The sequence below is a fragment of the Rhinichthys klamathensis genome, unplaced genomic scaffold (assembly GCF_029890125.1).
Source record: "Rhinichthys klamathensis goyatoka isolate OS25496 unplaced genomic scaffold, OSU_Roscu_1.1 h1tg000527l_1, whole genome shotgun sequence".
In the NCBI taxonomy this organism is placed as follows: Eukaryota; Metazoa; Chordata; class Actinopteri; order Cypriniformes; family Leuciscidae; genus Rhinichthys; species Rhinichthys klamathensis.
The window spans coordinates 725,001-742,479 of NW_026607004.1; the positions used below are offsets into that span (position 1 = coordinate 725,001).

The following is a 17,479-nucleotide window of genomic DNA, read 5'->3' on the forward strand; positions in this document are numbered from 1 at the left end:
GTGTGCCTCTGATGTGGCGGTGATCATGTACACCAGCGGCTCCACTGGAGTGCCAAAAGGAGTCATGATCTCTCACAGAAATATTATTGCCGGAATCACTGGCATGGCGGAGAGGATTCCCAACCTCGGGTATGGAAACATATCCATGCTAACATCCTGCGATCTGTCATGTCTTGGCATTAACTGTGCACATGCAGTATTGTGCATTCACTGATGTGTTTGTGGATGTTGTATGTTTATCAGTGTTTTCTAGAAAACCAATCGTTCCCTATGGATAGCATAAACAGAGCGAGAAAGAGAAAAAACAGTGACAATTATGGGTCTGTGAGAATTTCTGTGCCATGCACTGCATATTATGTGTCACGTATATGTTATTGTCCGTATATGTGGTGTATCTGTTTTTACACATCTTGAGAACTCAGCAAAAAAACGAAATAAACAAAACAGTGAAAGTACACGAAAACAGTTTTTGCAACAAACTTTTATGAGGCAAAATAAAATAAAAGAATAAACTTTCTGGTAACACTTTACAATAAGGTTTCATTTGTTAACATTAGTTGATGTATTAACTAACATGAACTAACAATGAGCAATGCTTTTGTTACAGTATTTAAATCCAGCTGTTCGTTGTTTGTTCATGTTGTTCACAGTGCATTCACTAATGTTAACAAATAACATGATTTTAATAATGTGAGTAAATGTTGAAATTAACATGAACTAAGATTAATAAATGCTGCAGAAGTATTGTTCATTCTTAATTCATGTTAACTTGAGTAGTTAACTAATGTTTACTAATAAAACCTTATTGTAAAGTGTCACCAACTTTCTTATTGTTTGGAAAAAGATATGTCTATATAAAATAACGACCATTTAGATGTAAATGTGGTCCTCCTTTTTCAAAAGCCATTACTCCAGTCTTACAGTCACATGATCCTTCAGAAATCATTTTAATATGATGATTTGCTGCTCAAGAAACATTTGTTATTATCATCAATGTTGAAAACTGCTTCATATTTTTGTGGAAACTGATTAAAAATAATTCAGGATTCTTTGATGAACAGAAAGTTCAAAGAACAGCACTTTTTGAAATAGAAATATTTGTAACATTAGAAATATCTTTACTGTCACTTTTGATCAATTTTAATTAATATTTGCTGAATAAAAGATGATTATAGATTTCATAATGATCAAGTCTTTAATTGTTTTTATGGCTGTTGGTAAAGTAAAAGTTCGATGTAGTATCATTAAAAAAATCACTTTTCTGTTATTATTCTATTTTATTTTTGTATACAAGATGTGTAGAACAGGCCTGATGATTAACAGACTAGTATAGCAGTCTGACTAACTAGATAGTGCATGTTTAGATATAAAAAAAAATATTTTCCATTCTCTGGTTTTAAATTTAAAACCTGATATTTATATTAAATAGACAGTTTTTGTTTTTGCAGTGAGGATGACACATACATTGGCTACCTTCCACTGGCTCATGTGTTAGAGTTGAGCGCTGAGATGGTGTGTTTTGCTCAGGGCTGTAGAATCGGCTACTCTTCACCACAAACTCTCTCAGACCAGGTAATAACCTTTTGCTCCTATTGACTGTGTACATTCTGAAAGTCAAAACACAGGCCTATGATGTTAGTCAGTTCATCGAAGCGCTCTGTAATTGGACTCAGGAAATCAGCACAGTGCTCTGTGATGTCACAATCAAGCATTTAAAGTGCCCCTTTATGCTATTTTAAAGGCTACTAATTTTTCTCCTTGAGGTCTCCTACAATTGGTTTGTGCATCCAAGGTAAAAAAAACACTTTAATTTTTTTCATTATATTCACTGCAGCATTTTCTCACAGTGTCTAAAACGGTTCAATCAACGATTCTCTCTAAATCCACCCTTCTAAGAGCCTGCTCTGCTCTGATTGGTCAGACGGCCCAGTCTGTTGTAATTGTTCGTCCCGTGTCTTTTAAAATTAAACGTCTTTTGTCGACAACACAAACCCAACTCTTTCAGTATCCGCTACAACTACAGTGTTTGAGGCCGGGTCAAAGTAGACGTTGTTCACGGCAGCCAATGAAGACTTTAGACTGACATTTTTTCTTTCTTTTAGGAGAAAATAACTCCATTTATTGTGCACTTTGATCTTTGAAACTTCACAGTCCTTTTACATTCACAAACAGCTATATAACACTCTACATTAAAGGTAATATCCTAAAAAAAAGCATAATAGGAGCACTTTGATGTCAAATAATGTCATCGGAGAAAATGCTGAAACACCAGAATCACGTAATGGAAAAAATGTGCAGCACTGTGGGAGTTTTCTTTGGTTTTGCAAATGGGTTGAGATGAATTAAACTTACAGAGATGTTTCTCTTTTTTTGTTGTTATCACTTTATAGTCAACCAAGATAAAGAAGGGAAGCAAAGGAGACGTTAGTGTCCTGCAGCCCACTCTAATGGCAGCAGTACCAGTAAGGCTGAATCTTTCTCTCTGTTTCTCTCTGGGCTTTTGGGGTTTAATGTCAGCGAATGTGATTGTCCGGAATGATTCGCAGCTGTAAACAGAACGTGAGAAAGCCCGGTGTGGATATCCCTCTGACATACACAAACACACACACAAGTAGTGTCTCACACACTGTAGATACACAATTAATAATGTTTAATTTCAAGATTTTCTTTGCCTGAGGACACTGTAAATGCACACTCACTTACACACACACACACACACACACACACACTGTCTTGGTGTGGTTGGATACGAGGGTCCCTGTGGACTGATAACGACACAGCACAGCAAACTTCCATAAACACAGCGGCTGACACGGCTCTCTCAGCAGTGGGAGAACATCCGAATCATAAGGGAGCATTGAAAAAAAAAATCAGAAGGGGCTTCTCCACCCTCCCATATCACAATGTGAAATGGAAAAATGTCAGCAGTAACTTAATTAGAATACATGTCCACTTCCCTTGGTGGTATCAGATGGTAATATTACCATTGTACTGAATGACTACCATATTCATATTCACATTAAGTTTTTTTTTTTTATATATATATATGTGTACTACTTGATACTTTTTATCCTCCTCTCTCTGTGAGAAGAGGTCATTGCTTCGGTGCCCACAGTCTAGGGGTCCTTTTGTGATGTCATTTCCTGTTTGTTTTTTTTGTTTGTTTCACAGAATGGCCTCCTGCATGTTGATTATACCTCGATGACTTTTGTTTGGTGGACAAAAGTTTTTAAAATGTTAAAAACATATTAATAATGTAATAACAATAATTTAGCATAAAAACTTTTTGGGTCAGAAAATTCTAGACTTTTATATTGTATATTTATTAAATATGTTAGTCTGTATATAATGATTTTAGTTTACTTTTAGTTTAATGCATTACTTTTTTTAAAATATTGAGACTTGTGAGACTTTTTTTCTTATGATGTCTGGGGGAGGGTTACACAAAGTAGACATTTTGGATTTCAAGCCCCACAAAAAAATATAATTTTAATTCAGAAATTTAAATGTGAGTATCATAAAAGAGGTGTATTCAGGTCATTGCAAGTGTGACATGCATTAACGTTTTAAAAAATATATTAATGTCTGGAAACAAAGACATTCATGTAATATCAGAGAGAGATAGAAATCCCTTTCATGTTTCAGTGAGGTCATCAGTTATGTCCGCGGCTTTTATATGCACATATTTTCTCTGTCCGTGTATGAAGGAGATTATGGATCGAATCTACAAGAATGTAATGCTAAAGGTGGAGGAAATGAGTGCTTTTCAGAGGACTCTGTTTCTACTGGCCTACAACTATAAGATGGAGCAGCTTGCGATGGGATACAGCACTCCACTGTGTGACAAGTACATCAAACACACACACGAATACTCTAATACACACATACAAACGCCATACGTAGTGTTGAAGAACATTCTTTACAAACTGCTCATGATTTAGACGGCCCTGTCCCTATGCACTTTTATTTTGATAATAATCAGGCTTCTAATGTCTAATCTAGCAGTGCTAGAACTTACATATTGTGCCCGCACGTGAGATGCCGGCGCAATTACTTTGGATTTTTTCCTCAGCAGTGGAAACAAAGGAATACTCTTATTTATGGTCATACAGATAAGACAAGAGTACATCATTCAAAACGGTAAAGTGTTGATTTTTTTATTTGTGTATAGGCTACATTATAAATGACTACAAAATGTCATGCCTTTTTAAAAATAAAGAAAACAACCGGATGCGGGTTCATGCCGTCTCTGTCTCCTTTCTGGCGCACGTGCCCCAAAAATTAACCAAAACACAGCGAATAGTCTACTTGACGCACAGACATACAGATTATCTATCTATAGAAACCTTTAAGTGTCTACTTTGTATTATTTGACGTTAAATGCATTATATAAGTCACTTTGGAATAAATAGCATGTTTTCAGATGATAAAGAAAACACGACATAGTCCGGAAAAAACGGTAGGCTGTTATAAATTATTTCGCGGACCCCCTGGCTATAGTTCACGGACCACTAGGGGTCCGCGGAGACCACTTTGAGAACCACTGATTTAGAGTAGTAAAACTACAGTAAAGCTTGTGTTTCGAAACTTGAACACGTATATTTACATTGTTATAAAACTATAATGGAGAACATGTAACTTGTATAATTGAATCAGTCATTATTTGGCTCAGTGGTTCTCAACTAGTTTGGCCATGATGGGACCCACATTTTCCCATTGTCATGAAGCCGCGACCCACTTTTTTTAGGATATACACACACACACACACATATATTTATATGTACATGTATGCATGTATATATATATATATATATATATATACATATCGTATATTAATACATTTGTAATAAAAACCAAGCAAAACAAAACTTTTTGACACACACACACACACACGAGTACCATCCTCCTTTACTTAACATACACGTAAATTGTAAGAATATGACTAATAATTAATAAATAGTAGGTCTATAAGATAAGGCTATTAAATAGCAGTCCCAAAATAGTTTTTGTTAATACAATAAAGTTGGAATGAGTCACCACCAGTCACTTAAATATATACAAAATAACATGTGAAAATAAAGTGGCATTTTGGGGTTATAGAAACAAGTTACCAAATACACAACACTAACATGAATTGTTACTGAAACATATGGAAACTGCTCCTGATGAATAGATTGAACATCATACCTGCATGCCAGCAGTGTGCGCTTTCAAATCCAGTTTCACTTTATTACGCCGGTCTGGAAGGGGTGTGTCTAACGCTAACCAATCAGACTTCAGGAACCGCCCCAAATGCCGCAATAACCAATCAGAAAAAAAGATAAATATATTTTTTAAAGTCATTGATCAAAATCATCATTTTCATGATCGATCGTCGCTGTCACGAACGAGTACTCGATCACTCTTGCCCATCAGAACCACTTTTGGGTCACGACCCACCGGTTGAGAAACACTGATTTAACTAAATATTTATTTCACTATTCTTGGAATACTGAGTCAAATTTGTTAACCGGTTCATTGAAATATCCAAAAAAACAATCTACTACAATCAATTAGTCTTCTCAATGCTACTCGATAGAAAGAAGACATTCTGGGATGGTGCATTTGATTATTATTGAATTATCATTGAATAGCAATACTAATTTTAGTAACTCCCCAAAACCGGTTCTCACAGTCACAGACATCCCTCACACACACATACAGAAACTCGACACATCTTACACGCATGTCCTCAATATACTCTACCATCAAAGCCAAATCTTTCTTCTCTCTCCAGGCTGGTCTTCCGGAAGGTTCGGGCGTTGTTAGGTGGACGTTTACGAGTGTTATTGTCAGGCGGGGCACCTCTCTCTGCGGCGACCCAGCGGTTCATGAACATCTGCTTCTGCTGCCCTGTGGGTCAGGGCTACGGCCTAACAGAGACCTGCGGCGCCGGGACCATCAGCCAGCGTGAGATTTACACCTCGACTGTCGGCACTGTTATTTCATGTTTTCAAATTCAAATACTATACTTCAAATACATATTTTCATAACCTACACTACTACCTTTAAATGTTTGGGGTCAGTAAGACATTTTTTTTTAAAAGACATTAATACTTTTATTCAGCAAGGATGCATTAAATTGATCAAAAGCATCAGTAAAGACATTTATAATGTTACGAAAGATTTCGTTTCAAATAAACGCTGTTCTTTTAAACTTTCTATTTAATAATAATAATCAGAAATAATTATTATTATAATCAGAAATGTTTCTTGAACAGCAAATCATCATATTAGAATGATTTTGAAGGATCATGTGACACTGAAGACTGGAGTAATGATGCTGAAAATTGACAGTGACATGTAGGTGGTCAGGAAGAAGACAAGATGAGGCACAGAGGATCTAATTTGCAGCACTATTAACTTAAATGTACTAAACAAAACAAAGATACAATGAAGGCAAACGTGTCAGTTAACACAAACAACACCAGACAAAGAACAGACAGAAATGAAGTCATTATATACCAAGGAAACTAATGAACAAAACAAGGATCAGGTGTGTGAAATCAGTGTATCAATGAGTAACCATGACAAAAACATACTAGCAACCATGACAACAGAAGGAAACACAGGATAATAATGCGATACAATCTAAAAATCCATTAAAAATAAATGCAGTTTTGGTTAGAGACTTCTTTAAAAAAAAGGAAAAAAACATTTAAACCATACCAACCCCAAACTTTACGGTATGTAAATATAACTAGTGTTAAAGGCACACAATCATGGATATTGTAACAGTTCAATGGGTCATATGATGGAAAATAGACTCTCATACATCATTGCTATAAAGCTCACGTTTTTACAACACAAGTAATACGAGTAAAACTATATTGACCCATTCAAATCAATAGAAAATGGTCTATTGAATAAAAAATGGTCTGTGGTGCAAAAAATGTGGTGCATACATGACTGACATCATAAGTGGACCTCAGAGTCCAAACAAATCATGATATGATCTCTTTAATACGTAAACAGATTCTGCATACTCAAAATAACAGTAATTGTGTATTAATGAGAAAATTATATTTACAAAAGTCCAGCCAAATGAAACTAGGTCTCTAACTCTATATCCTGTTCCTTAAAAACGTTAACATGAACATTTGTGGAAGACAGTTGCCTTGTAAAATGATTGATGGTGTTCCTAAGAGGAATCTATGGTGGAACAGTCAACGCAGCTGGTGACTCCTGAAATATGAGATTTTTTTTAATCGAAGAAACACATTTAGTCATATGTTATCATGTTTTTTTCTGCAATGGAAATAATTATATAACTGTGCCCTTACAGCCAAAGCAGATTGTTTTAGGTGATCTTATTGTCTATGTGTGTGTGTGTAGTTTGGGATTACAGTACAGGACGAGTTGGCGCACCATTGGTTTGCTGTGAAATTCAGCTTAAGGACTGGATAGAGGGTGAGTGCGATACACACACATACACACATTTATCTGCTCTTATAAAAACACTGTCATGGACGTTTACCTATCCATCAGAAGGAGATACGTCTGGTGGTTTGCTACCTCGAGAGAATGATGAGCAATATAACAGCAGAACAAAAGAGAAGGAAGTGGAAAAAAGTATTTATGGTCATTTTGTGGCCTTGTAAGGAAGACAAGAGAGCGGCTATTTCTGGACAAATCAGCTCAGCTGTGTTCTGTAAATGATACACAGTAACCTAACGTTTTTATTTGAAAACGCATTACATTACTATAAACAGTTCACATTCATTACATAGGAAAATACAGCCCAAAATGTTATATAATGGCAGCATTATTAACCATAAGAATGAAAGGCCACGCGTCACAGGGATTAGATGCTTACACTTTTATGCTTTAACACTTAGGCCTCACAAAACATTATATAACGGTATCTAGGCAGTCTTTGCTAGCTTGCAGTACCACTTTGGAGATTACTGTGTTACCCATTTCCATGATAGCCAAGCGACTTCTCTGATTGGTGGAGCTGGATTTGCCAAATTTTGTCAGAGTAGTATGTTCAATTCTTTGAAAGACATTCAGTTTGTTTTGCCGGATCCAGAAATGTTCAAACGACAATCACCAGTGACAACTGGAGATTCACCAAAAGATTCAATGCAAAAGACTTCGTTCGGACTTCGGAGTGGCTACAGAAAAAAAAAAAGAAACTGCAACCGGGCCCATGCGAAAACGAGGATAAATATCGGAAGGGCTTTAAATGTAGTCACGCAATGCTGATGTTGTTAACATGAACAATTTGAGTTCAAAGTATAATTTGCACGGTTTGACTTGATATGATAAGCGATCGTTAGATTTAATCAGCGCGATTTACTGTAATGCTTTTTCCCTTAGTTGGTCAGAACAAAAGTGGATGTTTGTTACTTGTTCAGATGATATTTTCCGGTTAAAATTCTTATGTTGGTCATACATCCAAAAAGTATAATCTGTGATTGCGAATGCCAGTATCCACACCGGCGCGGTGACTGACAGCTGCACACTCTCCTCAAACATTGTTCATCCGCGCTGTGCCGTGCCGAGGCACAACCCACGTAAAGTTGATAATTCTGCGAATAACTGCAATTGCAGATTTTGAACAGAGATGGCGACAGAGGAAAAACTACGGACTGCAGCTTTAACTATCATGTATATTACACTTACTGAATGTACTGTTTTCAGAAACTGCAATGTATTGTTTTTACATGCAACTAACCCTAAACCAGACCCTAATCCTAGTAAGTACATAGTAAGTACATACATGAAGTACATACATGAACACTGTAACACTGACACCTTAAAATTAAGTGTAATCGTTAATTGCACTTCAATAAAAAATTATTAGTTTAAACTTATATTAAATGCAATTAGATGAACTAATGTGCTTTTTTACCCACTTAACTTAATTCCATCTTTATATGTAATTTCATAATTATATTGTCTTTAAAATATATGGTTAAAGTGTGCTGTTGAATGTCTCAACTGATAAGTATATGGTAAACTACCAATATACATTAATGTAATTTCTATTGAAACTTGTGTCATATTTAAATATACTACATCATAAAACACACTACAGTTTAAATTATAATCAAATACTTTAGATGTGCTTTAGTATGTTAGTCAACATATCAAAATAAGTGTACTTCTTTAAAGCATGACAAAAGATATGAAAAGATAATGATTTAGAGTATAATCATGTAATTTCACATTATTACAAAGTGCACATTTTAAAAGTATACTTAAGTGTGTTAAGAAACAGTCATGGAAGTGTACTCTCTTCAAGTACACTAAAGTGGCCTTTTATATAATTTATATATTATCTGCAAGTACAGTTTTTTAAAAAATATATACTTTGAAGTACACTACAAGCACAACAATCAATACAATTAAGCACACTTCTTTTTCACAAGGATTCATTCACTAGTTGATACACACTTTCTGACAATTTTCAGTGTTTTAACTAGACCTGTTCATGGAAACCGCCCCTAAATTGGCAAGTAAAACTGTGATTGGTCCCTTTATTTGTCAGTCAGATTGTCTCTTCTTGTCTAAGTGGGCTGTTCTTGGCCAAAATAAGCTGCAATGTGGACTAAACTTATGTCGATTTGTCAAACGTTTGGCTACACGAGACTAAAATAACTTTGACTTTTGGCTAAACAACCTCTGAACCCATGTTAGGTCTGTCTTCAGTTCGCTCTGGAGATTTTGAAAGATACTTGTATTTCTGGAATTCTTCTGTTGTGCTTTATACAGTTTAGTCTGTTTTCCCATCCCTCTTTTTTTGTCATCATAATGCATCATGTATGTATCCAGGTGGCTATCGCAGCACAGACCGGCCCTGTCCGCGAGGAGAGATTCTGGTCGGTGGGCCAAACGTAACAATGGGCTACTACAAGAACAAAGACAAGAACCGTGAGGACTTCTTCGTGGATAAGAAAGGCCAGCGGTGGTTCTGCACTGGAGACATCGGAGAGTTTCATGGAGATGGCTGTCTGAAGATTATCGGTAAGAGAGCGACAAAGAGAGATTATCCAGAACATCATAAAGATTGTTTTGGCAGGAATGAGCGAATGGAAATCCCCTTCTGTTTTGCGATAAAACGCTTTAGTCCTGTTCTTCCTGTAAATGACACATTTCACTGTCAACATATTCCCATAAAGGCAGTGATAAGAACTCAAAGAAAGCAGGATACACTCCAAAAGGGAGAGAAAGGAGAACTTCCTGTAGTTCACTTGCATACATATCAGATGAAATCTGCTTAATATTTGCATGTGTGTGTGTGTATGTGTGTGTATTAAGACCGTAAGAAAGACCTGGTGAAGCTTCAAGCAGGAGAATATGTGTCTCTTGGAAAAGTGGAGGCCGTCCTGAAAAACTGCCCACTCGTCGACAACATCTGTGCCTATGCCAACAGGTGCCAACACAAAGTACAACCTGTACCGCACTAACAAAAACACATGTGTTACTGTACTAACAAATGCCTCAGAAAGTTATCTGGTTCTTCTACAGTTACAATCATTCATAGTCTCTTAAAGGGGACATATCATGAAAATCTGACTTTTTCCGTGTTTAAGTGCCATAATCGGGTCCCCGGTGCATCTACCAACCCAGAAAACGTGAAAAGTGACAACCTAGTCACTTTATTTTGGTAAGCCTTTCTCTGCAAGCATGTCAAAAAATAAGCCGATCAGATTTCGTTCCCCCTCTGACGTAGGAAGGGGATCTTATTATAATATTACTGCCCCTTATTCTGCACGTTTCCACCCACGGCATCCCATTTGGTTTTCAGAAGCGACAACAGTGTAACCAGTTCTAACGCAATGGCAAAAGTTCGAGCAAAGCATGCAAACTGTTCTGTCGTTGCTGCACAGACGAGCACAGAACACTATTTGACCAGAAAATGTCACAACTGTCTTATAAAGACCTCATGGAACTGTGTCAAATTGTGTCAAAAAAGTTAAACATGACGGTACATTTTTGCTTACACCTAAAAAGGGGCAAATTTGACAAGTTATAATACATTATCTGGGGGGTATTTTGAGTTGAAATTTCACAGAAACATTCTGGGGACACCATAGATTTATATTACATCTTGTGAAAAGGGGCATGTGTCACCTTTAAGCATTTGCCTGTATATCCATTTAAATCCAAACAGCAACTTTTTTTGTCCAGGCAGTGTATATAGTGGCAGCCACACAGCAAGCACACTGGCATCACCAGTATTTTAATATGAATTCTGTAACATCATTTCTAAATAATGTATGTCAGTAATCATGTCAAGTCACCTTTACTGATAAAGCACTTTTATAAAATACAGATTGATTCAAAGCAGCTTCACAGTGATGAACAGGAAAATAATGATCAATTACGCATATCAAATTTGAGACCAATTCAAATTCTGTAGTAAAGCAGCTCTAAAAAAGACAATAGTGTTGATTCAGTTCAGTAACTGTATAAAGTTAATCAAGTATGAAATTAGTTCATAATCCTTATAAGGAGCTCTACAGAGGACAATAGTGTCATTATTCACTTTGTGTCAGTTCAATGTTGATTAAATTGGGTTCAGTAATAATTATGATGTTACAACATTCCAGTTATTTAATTTATGTATTATGCAACTGTTAAATAGACCCACTGTACCTGAAAAGCTTAAAGCACAGTTCAGTCATTTGTATCTTTTTTATATTGTATTTGTGCTATTGTTGTTGTTAATAAATACAAAATAAAAATAACTATATTGTGATATATATCAATTTCATGAAATAAAATGACTCTTATGAAATCATATCACCCAACCCTAACTAAAACTCACTAACACTTTGATAGTCAACACTCCTGTATACACCCACAAATAATTTTACGGTAGTCCCTCCTCTTCCTGTTTTCCAGTGACGAGTCTTACGTGATTGGCTTTGTGGTGCCCAATCAGAAGCAGCTCCTGGCGCTGGCTGAGAGGAAGCGTATCAGAGGTTTGTGGGAGGAGCTCTGTAACAGCCCTGTCATCGAGGAGGAGGTGCTTAAAGTCATCACAGAAGCGGCACTGACAGGTGAATGGGTCCCTGGCATACTATCATACTACTCATACCATTTCTGTAGTATGTAGCAATGCAAGTTGCTCTAAGAACGCACCAGAGCTGCATGATTAATTGTTAAAAGATCACAATCTCGATTCAAACTCCCATGCAAACTTATTCCTAAATGACAATGATTCTCTTGTCTATTAAACCTTTTTTTTTTTTCACAGCAGAACATTCAAATCTGTGTTTGCTCTGCAAAGTAATCACAATAAAGCAAATCAGCTTTTGAAAGTAACTTGGCGCTTCCAAATAACGATTGTATCATTACATTGTTACGCCAGTGGGTGGCGACAAGTGACTGTTAAAAATGTGTATTTGTCATTGAATCATTCAAGATTAGTTCAAAAACACTGATTCATCCAGTAATGAAACATGTGAAATATTTATGACTGAGTCATTGAATCATTCATTCAAACCGAAGTATTTCAAATGAATGAAACATTTTTGAATATACAGGAGCAAATAACATTTTGTCAGAAGTTCAGAACCTCTAGTAAATTACATGTTATTTTGTTTAACTGTCTGTTCAGAATCGTGATCTCTATCTGAAGGGAAAAAAAATCGGGATTCTCAATTTATCCAGAATCGTTCAGCTCTAGAATGCACCAATGATATAATATTGGCCCCAATCGTGTAATCTTAAAATGTTACTTTTATAGATCAGGGCTTCCCAACCGGGAGTTCGTGAGGTGATTTAAAAAGCGAATAATTAATTAATCAAATGTAAAATCTAAATAAATAAATGGGGCTGCACGATAATCACCATATGATCCACTGTATTCAGCCTCTCACAGTAAATGCAGGGAACTTGGGACTCATTTGGGAACACAACATGCTCTAGCTCCTGAAATGCTATAAGCTTCTGTCCACAAAAATGTAGGAAATTATGCAAACGTCTTAATAAAATAATCTAGAGGATTTGAACATTTGAAAGTAAAGATTTTAATATACAGTATAAATATTAGTGTTGTAGTGTCAATAAAATGATTGTTATTATTATTAAATATACATTACAATTGTAATTTACAAAAGTAATATATTCCTGTCTTCATTTTTATGGACTGAGATCTAATATGGACTGAGACATTATCACAACTAAAAACAGGTTTGAGTCCATTTTAAAGTTTTCGCCAAACTGTTCTCTTTGCTTAACCGTTCCATTCCGTGCTGATCTGATCCGATCCAAATTAAGTAAATATTTCACATCTAAGGGGTTCGGCTGACACAAAAGTTTGGGAACCCCTGAAAGATGAACGTTTATATCCTGCACAAAGTCATTTGTTGTGCCTCTTGTTTTACCACTAACTTTAGCTGTGCTTACGATTCATTTCCTGTTCCTGTGTATTTAACAGCCCAGTTAGAAAGATTTGAGATTCCCCGGAAGATCTGCTTGAGCATTGAGCCCTGGACTCCAGAGACCGGCCTGGTTACAGACGCTTTTAAACTCAAGCGAAAGGAGCTAAAAACTCACTACCAGGACGACATTGAGAGGATGTATGGAGCCAAGTAGAACCAAACCCCTGCTGATTCCAGACGAAAACGGTGGACAAGAGGGCCAGAAAAAGTAACTTATCACACTATAGCAAACTCCAATCAGGATGGAGATTTCCCATGGATGTTACAGACACGTGAACATAATCATTTGGAAATGTTTTCACACAGTTGATTGATCAGTATGATATTTCTGATGTCCAGTAAACACAAACACTCACAACCAGCAATACTATACTGCTAAATATATGCTAAAAAAAAAAAAACCTCTTCTGACATATATGTCAAATTTCTTTTTAGATATCTTCTGGTGACATTATCGCGGTGGCTTTCTCCGGTTATATACATGGTGACTGACTAAGCACTGTGTTTTTCTAAGCTTACTTTTTCATTGAAACCTTCAGTTTCAAACAAGTACAACTTGTAGATAGACAAATGCTGATGTAAACGTTGGAATGGTTTCATTAGGATGTCTAAACGCATCAGGAAATCTTGAAGCCATTATTTGCTTTTTCAATCTTTCCATAATTTGAATTGAATTCTGTCGGGAGGAGACTGTGTGCATATTAACCAACGATCTGGAAAATCAAACATCTTTAAGCTTATTTTAAATTATTGTTATAATAATCAGATTTATTTAAATATTAGAACATGCTCATTGGAGAGTATGAAATCACTAAACCGTTTCTGCTCATTGGATGATTCCAGGGGCGGACTGGCCATCTGTGTGATCTGGAGAATCACAGAACGGCCGGCACTCCAGGACGGCCGGCGGGCCGGCGGCCCGGCCCACCACCCGCCACACACGCAGTCACAGACATCCCAAGTATCCCGGAAGTTCCGCGAGTCTCCCGCATATTGATAGATGCTCCCTGATGCCCGCAAATTAGTTAAAATCTCCCGGAATCTAGAGCGAGCAAGAGCGCGTATGCGTAGCGCGTGCATGGCAGAGAGAGGGAGCGAGCTAGCGACCTTGCGTGTGCGTGGCGTGCTAGTGTGCGCGTGTGCCTCACGAAGCGCATGTAAGGACCCAACCAATCAATTGTCAGTGCGGGAGGGCTTTTATCCCTACTACTCCCGAACCGAATTAATCAGAAATTACTTTGCAAGTTACTTGCTAGGGATGATGTTAGGAAGTGATATTCAGCTTGCTACATTTTTAATGATTACAGTAGTTAAAACAGCTAAACTTCAACATTTTAGCTGTAAAATGCCTGTATGCAGGAGCTAATATTAAGAAATATGTTGTGCTTTTACTTTTAAAAATGTTGGTAACGTTACAGTTAATGCTTACAAACTTTGAAGATTTTGAATACAGAATTACATTTGTAATGGTGTATTTTCATTTAGATGTGGTATTATTATTTGTGCAGTAGATTAATTACTGCATAAATTAATTAAGATTATTAAGTAATAAATTCATTTTAAGACAGCATGGAATTGTATAATACACTCTCAGAAAATAAAGTACATAATTGTACCTTTAGGGGTACAATGCCTTGTCACTGGGGCTGTACCCTCAAGGGTACAATATTGTACCCTTGGCATAGGGTACATATTTGTACCCTTGTGATTTGTACCTTAAGAGACCAGTCTTGTACCTGTGGTGACAATTTTGTACCTTTATTTAACAGTACAAAAATGGACCCTTCAAAAATGGTACAAAATTGGCTTTGACAGGGTACAATCGTTGACTATAATGATATATATATATATATATATATATATATATTACACACATGCTGAATTAAAATCAGAATTTATTAGACCCCTTTAATTTTCGCATTTTCCAACATTTCATTTTAAACTCAATGTTTAACTGTGACATATAAATGATCATCATCTGAGTAAGAGTCATTTGCCTGAAAGTCCATTTCATCTCCTTTCATCTCGACGTCGGTTACTTCTATGCCTGCTTCTGATATTTTCTGAAGGACCTCCTCGGTTAAAAGCCCTGTAAGAACCATGAGTAACCGTGCTATGACTTCTTCTCCACCGATGGCCAAAAAAAAGAAAGACCGCAAACTGGACAATCTTTTAAATTGAGATTCAAGCAGCCAATCAGGGCTGGCTCTACATACAGTCTCAGAAAATAAAGTACATAATTGTACCTTTAGGGCAGTGGTTCTCAACCTCTCCTGCAGGGACCCCCTGACAGGCCATGTTTTTGTTTTAACTCTGAAATGGCACACCTGATTCAAGTAATTAAAGGCTTAATGAGTAATTAGAGTAGGAATAGTTCAATTAATCAATTAGTCAACTACTCATTAAGCCTTTAATGACTTGAATCAGGTGTGCCATTTCAGGGTTAAAACAGAAACATGGCCTGTCAGGGGGTCCCTGCAGGAGAGGTTGAGAAACACTGCTTTAGGGGAACAATGGCTTGTCACTGGGGCTGTACCCTCAAGGGTACAATATTGTACCTTAACCTTTAAAAGAAACGGTACATATATGTACCTTTTAATGCTTTTTGACCCTCAAAAAGGTACATGTATGCACCTTGAGGTCCAACAGCAAAAACTCCAGTGTTAATTGAACTCTCCTGGGAGTTTATATGACTCCAGACTCAAGAATGTTAAAGTTAATGAGATAATTACGTGATTCATTGAGTGATGATTGACCATTATTGAAGACACCTGATGTTAACAAGCAGAATCACTGAAGGAGAAAATATAATTTTTTAAGACACCGTTATGGTGATCAGTGTTTGCTGTAGTTGGGCTTTTGACCCTTAAACCATTAATTTTAGATTTTGTTTGGCTGTTGTATCTGAGCTATAACTGCCAGATGAACAAAGCGAAAAGGTGATCAGGTGGTGTTGGTTATGTTTTGACATAATCATAATTTGCCTGAATCACTGAACTCATTCTTTTTCTCAATCTCAGTCTTAAATGTATATTGTTGATTACAGCAGCCTGTGATTCTACAGCAAATGATTTCCAGCAATTTCCATATAATCCAAAATATTTCTTAAAAGTTGTTCTGATCAAAATACTTTTTTTTAAAAATTATTTTATGTTGACACACTGACATCAATAATCAGCCTGTGAATCTCAACAATGGTGACAATAATAAAGCATGTTGCAGTGCATTCTGGGTGACACCAATCAAAACTCATTAATGGCTCCCATCATGCATTGCGGTATGAATAAATTATGATCCAAATTGTTTTACTAATTTCCTTTCCCTAATTGAATATTCTTTTTGTCACCATTGTTGAGATTAATACACTGATTCTTGATGTCTGTGTGGGCCTAAAAGAAAGATTTGTTTTATCAGATAAACTTTTAAGAAACCCTTTAGATTAGAAAATGATGGATCTTATTCTGTTGAATCACAGGCTGCTGTAATCAAAAATATACATTTAAGTCAGAGATTAGACTTCAAATGAGTTCAGTGATTCAGGTCAAATTATGATTGTCAAAACATAACCAACACCACCTGATCAACTCTTCTCTTTGTTCATCTGGCAGTTGTAACTCAGACACAACAGAGAAACAAAATCTAATGTTATCAGTTTAAGGGTCAAGAGCCCAACTAAAGCAAACACTGATCACCATAGCGGTGTCTTAATTTTATTTTATTTTCTACTTCAGTGATTCTGCTTGTTAACATCAGGTGTCTTCAATAATGGTCAATCATCACTCAATGAATCACTTAATTAGCTCATTAACTTTTGTTAATTTAACAGTCATATTTTAACACTTTAACACTCTTGAGTCTGGAGCCATATAAACTCCCAGGAGAGTTAATTTAACACTGGAGTTTTTGCTGTTTTATAATGATTTAATATCAGTAAATTGACTTACAAAACTTTTATTTCCTCTATTTCAAGGCTAGTCAAATATAGTGATAAGTTAAAATCTACCTTAAATGATTAATGTATCCTTAAAACCTTAAAACCT

General features: G+C 36.2%; 1 protein-coding gene across 1 annotated transcript in view; it reads left to right on the forward strand.

The window, feature by feature from the left end:
- acsl3a (acyl-CoA synthetase long chain family member 3a) overlaps window positions 1-13,639 on the forward strand; it is a 27,012-nt gene extending 13,373 nt beyond the window's left edge. The window contains exons 5-14 of the mRNA XM_056238594.1: window positions 1-129; window positions 1,449-1,572; window positions 2,391-2,462; window positions 3,708-3,847; window positions 5,777-5,949; window positions 7,375-7,449; window positions 9,820-10,011; window positions 10,306-10,420; window positions 11,896-12,053; window positions 13,436-13,639. The exon at window positions 1-129 is cut by the window's left edge and continues 22 nt beyond it. Coding sequence (XP_056094569.1) covers window positions 1-129; window positions 1,449-1,572; window positions 2,391-2,462; window positions 3,708-3,847; window positions 5,777-5,949; window positions 7,375-7,449; window positions 9,820-10,011; window positions 10,306-10,420; window positions 11,896-12,053; window positions 13,436-13,593 — 1,336 coding nt within the window. The 3' untranslated portion in view covers window positions 13,594-13,639. The remainder of the gene's footprint in view (window positions 130-1,448; window positions 1,573-2,390; window positions 2,463-3,707; window positions 3,848-5,776; window positions 5,950-7,374; window positions 7,450-9,819; window positions 10,012-10,305; window positions 10,421-11,895; window positions 12,054-13,435) is intronic.
- The last annotated feature ends 3,840 nt before the right edge of the window (window positions 13,640-17,479 follow it).